At 37.2% G+C, this 9,742-nt stretch overlaps 1 protein-coding gene across 2 annotated transcripts in view; it reads right to left on the bottom strand.

The window, feature by feature from the left end:
- The window catches only part of LOC107727124 (zinc finger CCCH domain-containing protein 7A-like), a 24,670-nt gene that overhangs the window by 7,699 nt on the left and 7,229 nt on the right, over positions 1 to 9,742 (bottom strand). The window contains exons 11-20 of one of the 2 annotated variants that reach the window (XM_016536902.1): positions 3,592 to 3,623; positions 3,332 to 3,503; positions 3,076 to 3,234; positions 2,787 to 2,992; positions 2,375 to 2,475; positions 1,439 to 1,620; positions 979 to 1,049; positions 764 to 900; positions 513 to 618; positions 280 to 388 (exon numbers count right to left, since the gene is read on the bottom strand). In XM_016536902.1, the coding sequence (XP_016392388.1) occupies positions 280 to 388; positions 513 to 618; positions 764 to 900; positions 979 to 1,049; positions 1,439 to 1,620; positions 2,375 to 2,475; positions 2,787 to 2,992; positions 3,076 to 3,234; positions 3,332 to 3,503; positions 3,592 to 3,623 (1,275 nt within the window). Of the gene's footprint in view, positions 1 to 279; positions 389 to 512; positions 619 to 763; positions 901 to 978; positions 1,050 to 1,130; positions 1,313 to 1,438; positions 1,621 to 2,374; positions 2,476 to 2,786; positions 2,993 to 3,075; positions 3,235 to 3,331; positions 3,504 to 3,591; positions 3,624 to 9,742 lie in introns of both variants that reach the window. The other variant, XM_016536901.1, reaches the window with a different exon arrangement.

Here is a 9,742-nt window from a genome sequence, read left to right as displayed (position 1 = left end):
TATATATATATATATCCTTTCGTGGTTTATTAAGTTGGTGATTAATATTATTCTTCGAAATATTAAATGATTTGAAAGACTTTCCCCAAGTGAAGCTTGAATAGTGTAGAATTGCATGTCTCCTCACTGGGCCTGGCATACGTAATACAGCGTTTTTGTCAGTTTTCGCGGATGTGTGTAAATGCGAATCGTTTTGAAAACGTTGTCGTGTATACATTTTCCATTTTTTGACTACATCGTTGTCGTGTAAACGTATCCTTAGATGCATAGTGAACTTACTATTGTTATCTTTCATGAAGGTCCACAGATCTCTTTCCTCTGTGCTGTGAGCAAAGGAGCAGTTTCCAATGTACTGACACTTTTTGCCAGCTGCCACATGCATACAAATCTGCAAACATGCAGGAATAACAATTATTCAAGAGACAGTGACAGTATTGAAAAAACATCAATTTCAGTTCGCATTAAAGACAAGGGTTAATGTTTTTAGCATTAAATAAAAATATTACACCTACTTCAAACTGAGCAGGAATAGGCTTTTTGGTTGGGAGAGGTCGAACTGTAGTCCACTTTTTCCGTTCAATAGAGCTAACCAGAACCACCCGTCTCTCTTTTGACCAACTGAAAAGAGAAAGAGACACATGGTGAGATGTTATCAGAATATTGAACTTAAAATGGCAGTTTTGTGAATTAAAGGAAGTTCGCCCAAAAAAAATCAGGATTTGGATTTTAGATCCAGGATCTGGATAATATGAGCTGGACTCACGAATGCCGGGCCTTTGCACTGCAGTACTTCTTGTTTTTGTCTGGCTCGCTGACTTGGCCGTTCCTCCAACACTGAGCACATACAAACTGCATCTTCAGGTTAGCTGGTCCAAATCTGAGCAGGACCGGTGGGAGCTCCTATGCGATTGGCACAAAAATAACATAAGACATCTCTTGCAGGTATACTATCTATCAGTACACATGTATAAATTCTACCTGAGCATGAACAGCAGCATCCATATTCCAATATTTCTGCGACTCCTGGACAATACCTTCATGTGCGATACCTGAAGCAAACCAACACAACAGTTAGCGTTTCCTGTCAGCCTTCATGTCGGATAATTCATGAGTCTCAAGCGCCAGCTCACCTTGTTCACTCTGCATCATCCATACTTTGAGCTCGATGAGGCTGTGGGCGTAAAAGCAGAAATCCTCTCGCTGGCAGCCGTACCGTACCTCATGCCTACACAGATCCATCTGGCAATGAGGGAAGTATGGACGGATTTTGGAGTACCTGATGGTTTTGTCCCTTAAATAGTGTACAAGGCACCTGAGGGGGGAAAAAAACACTGGACAATACCTTCATGTGCGATACCTGAAGCAAACCAACACAACAGTTAGCGTTTCCTGTCAGCCTTCATGTCGGATAATTCATGAGTCTCAAGCGCCAGCTCACCTTGTTCACTCTGCATCATCCATACTTTGAGCTCGATGAGGCTGTGGGCGTAAAAGCAGAAATCCTCTCGCTGGCAGCCGTACCGTACCTCATGCCTACACAGATCCATCTGGCAATGAGGGAAGTATGGACGGATTTTGGAGTACCTGACGGTTTTGTCCCTTAAATAGTGTACAAGGCACCTGAGGGGGGAAAAAAAACAAGAGTGTTAATGCTACATCACTTTAAAAAAAGGTCTAACCTAGGGCCAGGCAATACGGACTATAAAAATAAAAAAACTCATCACTACCTGGCTCTCTAGAAGGCTTTATACAAAAATATTAGACCAAATAAAAATAAAGACTGCTAAACTGCATATTTGACTGTATATGTTGTAGTGTATTTGCTCTGAAATGGCTTAAACGGGTGAGAAACCATCACTTACTTAAAAATAATCACATTTTAAATGCTTTATTTTATTAATAATATTTTATAGTTTTTATTAATAATTGATCTTTTTCATACCATATTATTAATACTATCTAATTGTAGATTTGTATGTAGTGATAATGTATTAATTCACTGACATAGTTAATACAGTAGTCAACATTTGAAGTGGATCGAAAACTTTCATCAAAGTTGTCCTAAAACCAAAATGCGTTCTTGTCTCAGGACAACTTTGATGAACTTTTTTGATCCAACTCAAATGTTGACTATTGTAATCAGGTCACAAGACTCAAGTAACACTTTATTTGAAGGTGTCCTTGTTACACGTTACATGCACCTCCTATTATAACAACAATCAATTATGCATAATTACATGCAAGTAACCCTAAGCCAAACTCCAGCCCTGATCTGGTCAGATGAAGTCATTAATTCAGTCCAACGGCATTCACTGCAAAGCATGAATCTGCACTTTTAGTGTTTGGACATGTCTTCACAAGAAGAGATGCTTACTTCTTTTCCTCAAATGCATGCTTTGTCACTGGGTGAGAGCATAGACTGGGGTTGTCCTTATTGGTTTTGCTGATTATTCGGGGTTTGTGATCAAAGCACACCTACAGACCAAGTCACACATGTTAGGTATTTGTACAGCTTCTTTAAACTTTAAACCAATGCAAATTTCAGCAATGACGAAAAACAAACAGAGAAACTAAAAATCCATTCCTTTGGAAACCGGTCATTCCAGTTCAATGATGAAATGAGGTGGGTTAAAGACACACAATCAGCTGCTAAAAAACAAATCTCCAACAGGAAAAAGGGCTAAACATAAGCTTGATTTATTTTGGTCAGCTGACCTCCAGGTGTATCATGGATTAGTTAGTCATAGCTACAATAAGCAAGCCATTCTAACAATGGCACGTTTTACCTCACAGAGGAACATAAATATCCCATGGTGCTCCTGTAAGATTTTGGGCACAGTCAAATTGATCTTAGGTTTAGATCCATAAGGATCACACAGATTTTCTCTGCAGATGAAGCCTTTGCGTTCTAGCGTCCACACGTCAATTTCCTCTTGGCAATAAGCAAAGGTACAATGGGCAAGATACCGGCATTCTTGTCCAATCGCCACATCTATAAAGCAGAATTTTTCAGTATTTTAGTAAATAATCTGTGAAACTGTAAAATAAAGCCTCAAAGGAGATCACTGCAATTACCTTTGCAAATATAATAAGGCCCCATGTACTGGTTTTTAGTGGGTCTCGGCCGAATAAGTTTCCATGTTGGAAGTTCAGAATGTGTGGTTCTTCCCAAAAGCAAATCTTTTTTGCATTTGTGGTCCTCTGGAAGGTAAGTGTAATCCAGCACTCCGGGTCCTGTAAATACAATCAAATGATGAAGAACCTAATGCAAAACTTCAGGTCATACACTGGAAACACTGCCTAGCAACACTCCTGCATGACTGCCGCTTACCAATTTTAATGTAGCATGAGGAACAGGTCTGTTTAAATTCATGGGTATCAGCAAGTGGGTTCTTGGCAAGGTCTAACTGCGGTGGATAATCCTGCATAAATGTCCCATCGGATGTGCTGAAACCCATGCCGATGGGTGGAATGGTTGGCACTGACATGTCGCTATTACTTAGCTGAAAGAGCAAATAACTGAGATTAACCAAAGAGCACAGCTGAATGTTCAGGAAAGTGTTTATCATATTGATGTAAATGAACTCTTACCGGCATAAAATGATGCTGGCTAAAAGGTTTATCTGGTCCATAGAGAATTAAAAAACAAAAGGGAAAACAGAAATGAGCAAAGGAAACAGTGGCAGCAGGGTCCAAAATTAACCTGCTAAGGGTTAAATGGGAGTAAACATAATTTTTGATGACTAAATTGAAAAAAAAAAAAACTACATGTATATACACAACACTACATGGGATCAACAATATAGGCTAATACATTATTAAAGTTTCAGTTAATGACACCATGGGTCTCATTCACTAAGCTTGCGTACGATTTTAAGAACAAATCACCAAAAATTTCGTAATAAAATGTATTCTAAATTTACAAAAAAAATATAGGAACAACTGAAACCATATGTACGCAAAAAGCACTTAACTCCGTATGGCCTTATAATCGTGTTAAGTTATAGTTCATCCTAGCACGACTATAATTATGTTGAAGTATGTTGCATTAATTGTATTATACTATCCATATATAAATTCTATAATAATATTAAATAATACAATTTAATTTAATCTCAAATACATTCCATCACATACAGTGGAAGAGTGAGAAAAGCTGCATTATATGTTTAGCTGTGAGGTTTCCCTGAATAACGCTTGATATACGCGCATGTACAGCTGGCATGTATGAGGTGCTTATTGTGAGAACTGGTGAGAATGACACACTTGGCATTGCACGAGGAGCTTGTTTCCACCACAGAATAAAACATCTTAAAAGAATTGCGACTTTTTATCTCACAATTGCGTGTTTACATCTCACAATTCTGAGTTTAAAAAAGTCAATTGTGAGATAAAGTCGCAATTATTTTTTTAAATGTTTTATTCTGTGATGGAAACAAGCTTTCATAGGCGAGAGTGCATCTGCAAGCAGCGGCAAGTTTGACGAGAGTGACGAAAGGCTGTAATGAAAGCGTGTGCGGAAATCCTTTATATGGAGATGGTTTGGCCGTGTTTTATGCAAATGACTAACCTCCTGCACACGGCCGGTCATTTAGAATACTTCAAATTGACTAACATCAGAACGATGTTAAAGGGGTCATGAACTGCCTTTGTTCTTTATTTTGTACTGAACATTAGTACTGAACATTATAACTAAACATTATAATTTAGACGTATTAGGCTATTTTCTGTCCTGTTTTTAACCCCCCTCATCAGAACGCTCTGTTTGAATAGGCATGGAGGATTGTAGACTCGGAAGTAAACGCCCACTGCTGTGATTGACTAACAGTTGTGTATGTTTGACAGTGTACATTTCATTCCTCATTAGGGGTGTAAGAAAATATCGATACACGTGAGTATCGCGATATTTTGTTTAGGGCTGTCGCAATTCATCTATTTTATTCAACTATTCGATTTTTTTAAATCCTCGACTTCATTTTGCTCGCGTCGACTAACCGGCAAAATACCGGAAGTGGCGCATTTCATGGACGAGAATCCATAAAACACCTTATTAGACCTATTAGACTAGTTTCCCAAGGCTGCATGATATATTAAACTCATTTAAAAACCATAATTAAGCATAATTGTGAATTCACAAACGCTACGATTTAATTAAATAATTATATGCGATGCAGTTCTAATACAGTATATGCGCTTTATTTACTCATTATCTTGCGGTTTCAAAAAAAAGCTCAAACCCTCACTCTGAGTTTACACGTTTTGATGTCCACATATTCTTTTAATTACAGTGGCTATAGCATTTCTGTCCTAAAGAAATGGCCAAATATTAAAGATTAAGTGGACATTTGAATTAAACAGTGCTTGGTCAATATTAAACAAGTATTAGATCGCACAGTAATGTGTAAAAACAATCGTCAGGCCGTTGGCGCCCTCTGCAGGCCTTTGTTGTAATGCATAATGTACATTAGCTCTATTGTTTATAATACATTATGTATTTTAACAGTTTTGTTCAATAAAACCATATGATTTCTTGCTTTTGATACTTTATTTGAACTAATTATTATTGCCTCATTGCTATTATATATGTATTTTAAGTAATTTTAAAGGCTATTGTTCACTTCTATTTTTATTACCACAAAAAAAATTATTATAATTAGAGGGCCCTATGAAATCAGTTTTATTTTTTATTATCCGTTTAATTTTCATTTTTCTATACTCTGTTTTAATGGTTAAATTAAATTGTATTAATCAAAAAGCCTGTCTAATTAATTGAGTTTTTCAGTTTTATCTTTACCAAATTCTGTTTTCCATTATTTTCTGGATTCCATTTTAATGGTTCCATTAAATTTTAATAATCAAAAGCATCTCCAATTAATTGATTTTATTTAAAAAATCAATTAATTTTTTTCCCCTTTTTTTCAGAAATACTGCACATTTACATTTTTCTCCTAAATCAATTCTGGTAAATAACGTTTCTGGTAAATACTGTAAATAGTGTTTTTTTTTTAATCATAATTTTATTATTAGTAGACTAGAGCACGTGGATATGTTATCATTCTTACACTATAATACTGAACTTTGATTTCAGTAATTTGGACTATGAGATGGACACTTGCTTCTTGCACTTTATGTTGCACTTTACTTTTGCTTTAAAAAAAGGATTTCATAGAAATTTGGATTTCATTTGGTTTAATAAAATAGTTTAATAAAATATTCTTAAGTAAAATTGTGGGAAATTAATCGTTTAGATTAATCGATAAATGAGTCGATAGATTAATCTAAATAAAAATAGTCATTAGTGGCAGCTCTAATTTTGTTTGGCGATAGTGTATCAATTCTCAAAAACGGAATATCAATATTAAAAAAAAAAAAATCATACAAGATTCATGCCAGTTGTTTCGTTTTGAGTTTATATACCGACTGCTAGATGGCAGTCTTCATCTCTGAACTTAAACAGTGACAGGAAATACTAGCATTAAGGCACGCCACTAATGTTAGCGTTAATATAGTTCACTGCTAGTAATGGAGGATGAAAAAATTGTTCCAGTTCCTGTTTCGGTGTACAAAGTTGAAGTGTGGCATCATTTGGGCTTTTAACGTCCACCCCGGGACCGTGGTGCGGGCGCCGCCTCGGTTCCGCCGCTTGCCGCGTCCCGTGTGAAGAGCCTTCGCGCGGGGTGCGGTGGGCGGTAGGGTTGCCGCGTGGCTGCAGCTTTCTCTCGTGGTGGGGGCGTTTTGTGCAGTTGGGGCAGAGCTCGCATCGCGGTCTCGGCGATTCCACGCGGAACATAAATACAAACTGAAAAACCTATGAAATCCAAGTGGAAAGGTTCTGAGAATGTTTAACATATGTATTTATTTTATTGTTTTAAAATAGTTTTCTTCGTTTCTTAATTGTAAACTTAAAATGTGAACCTTTAAAGCAGGGTCTAAAAATATATATGGTCTTTTTTATAAAACACATATTATACATTTAACTAAACGATCCTGCAAGCACTAATTTTTCCCCCTTGACTCGTACTGCACAAAAAGTGGTTTAATAACGTTGATTTAGAAATCCTGCAAGCACTTTATTTTTCATTGATATTAAGCAGATGTAATTCTTTTGTTCAGATCAAAACGTTATGACATTGTATGCTACAATTGTAAACTGAAAATGTGAACCTTTAAAGCAGGGTCTCAAAATATATATGGTCTTTTTATAAAATACATATACATTTAACTAAAGGATCCTGCAACCACTTTAATTTCCCCCCCTTTACTCGTACTGCACAAAAAGTGGTTCAATAACGTTGAATGTTACAGGGACTGATTATTGCAAATGCAGATCCCACTGTGTTCTGGTTAAATAATTTTATATTTATTTATTTATTGCTAAGGTTGTCATATAGGGGTGTGTTCTTTATGACAGCTTTCCTAAAAATATATCCTATTCCTAAAATAAGAAATATCCCACTATATTGCCTTGCTAACAGTATCGTAACATATCGTATCGCAACCCCTGTATCGTGATACGTATCGTATCGCCAGATTCTTGTCGATACACAGCCCTATTCCTTATAGATAACAAGCTGCTGTGATTTAGGTCAAAAACACATAAATACTCAGTACATATCAAACGATCTGTAATAACCATACACTGTAAAAAAAAGATGGACAACGCGTCTCCTATTCCTTCCACTACAGAAAAGTGAAGCCAAAGCATCTCAGTATGGCCGTTGCCATCTTGAGTAAATGACGTCATTTGGAGCCCGAGTCTGCACAGTAGAGATTCGTTTGGAGCCCGAGTCTGCGCAGTAGTGTCGTGAGGTGGAGCCGCAGTATCAAATGACGTCGTTTGGAGCCCGAGTCTGCGCAGTAGAGATTCGTTTGGAGCCAGAGTCAAACTCAAACTTAGTATCAACCTCCCGCAGACCCAATCAACTATAACGACACGCCCCGTTTTTATAGCATCAAATTACTAGCTAAAATCAAACTTATCACAAAAACGAACAATTTAACATATATCAGCGTGATAACAACTACCTTAATTGACCAAAACCATCTTTCGGAAAATTGTGTTGGAAGCGTAATTAATTTTTTTATTTTGACTCGAGTCCCATTCGTTTACATGGAGAGGGCGGGGTTTATGACCTGTACTGCAGCCAGCCACCAGGGGGTGATCAAAGAGCCCGCAGCTTCAATTTTCAGGACATGTGAGGCACACCCAGTAATAACAGACAAAGCAATAGTGACTACGTAATGAAAACAGTTACTCACACTTGTGTGTTGCGACATTACTGTCGGATCCAATATAGTCGACACTAGGGATGTTCATTTTAACCGCTTAACCGTTAATCGACCGTGAATAATTTTGACCGATTAATACAATCAGTTAAACGGTTTAAAAAGTCATTTATTTATTTATTAATTTTTTGTAATTTATCAAAATATTTAAAAAGGTTTGCTGCATGGTTGAAATACGCTACGCGTATAAAAGAAAAATGTGTTTTTAGAGGAAAAAAATTGCGTCTAAGTCGCATTTTATTATTTCATACAGAAATAGACCTAATGCAGACACGAAATGTTTACAAACATTCCAATATCCACGTAAAACTAAATGGTTTGCATAACATCATTCACGGTGGTACGGTGATAACGCTTAACGGCACAGATTTTTACTACATATTTAAACTGAGCGGTGTGTTTTTTTCCATATGTTTGACTGACTGCATTGTATTATGATAATGAACAGGCTGCATTGACAAGGTAGCAATGCTTAACTGTGTGCGTGCATGCGGCGCAATCATTTGAATGTTTTCCTTCTAACAGTTGAAGCAACTAGGCTACTCCTTTTAGTTATAAAGATAATCGGAATTGTAAAAATATATTTCTCGTATAGGCCTATTTATCGTTCTATATATATATATATAGGCCTATAGCCTACAGTGCCTTGCGAAAGTATTCATACCCCATTCATTTTTTCACATTTTGTTATGTTGCTGCCTTATGTTAAACTGCTTTAAATTACTTTTTTTCCCACATCAATCGACACTCCATACACCATACTGACAAAGCAAAGACACAATTGTCACAACTTCGTAAATTTATTAAAAATAAAAAACACTGAAATAAGTACATTGCATAAGTATTCATACCCTTAACTAAATATTATTCCCAGAGTTGTCTATAAGCCACTCTTGCTGTGTGCTTAGGTTCACTGTCCTGTTGGAAGGGGATCTGAGGATCTGAATGCTCTGGACTGGGTTTTCATAAAGGCTATCTCAATAGTTTGGTGCATTGAGCTTTTCTTCTACTCTGACGAGTCCCTCGGTCCATGCCACTGAAAAACAGCCCCACAGCATGAGGCTGCTACCAGCACACTCACCGCCATAAAGACTGGATTGGTGGAGTGTTGCAGTGATGTTTGTCTCCACATATGATCATGGAGCTCAACTAGAGTGACCATCATGGTCTTGGTCACCACTCTAACCAAGACCCTTTTCCATCAATTGCTCAGTTTGGCGAGGAGGCCAGCTCTAGGAAGGGTCCTGGTTGTTTCAAACTTCTTCCATTAAGGGTAACAGAGACTACATGCTTCTGTGACCCTTCAATTAAGCAGATTTTTTCCTGAAATCTTCCCCAGATGTGTGGCTTGACACAAACCTGTTTCCGAGCTCTACAGGCTGTTATTTTGACCTCAGGGCTTGGTTTTTACTCTGATATGCATTATCAAGACCTTTTATTAAGACGTGTGCGTGTG

The sequence above is a fragment of the Sinocyclocheilus rhinocerous genome, unplaced genomic scaffold, assembly GCF_001515625.1.
Source record: "Sinocyclocheilus rhinocerous isolate Xijiao unplaced genomic scaffold, SAMN03320098_v1.1 scaffold3015, whole genome shotgun sequence".
Classification (NCBI taxonomy): Eukaryota; Metazoa; Chordata; class Actinopteri; order Cypriniformes; family Cyprinidae; genus Sinocyclocheilus; species Sinocyclocheilus rhinocerous.
This window is presented reverse-complemented; position numbering and strand designations above follow the sequence as displayed.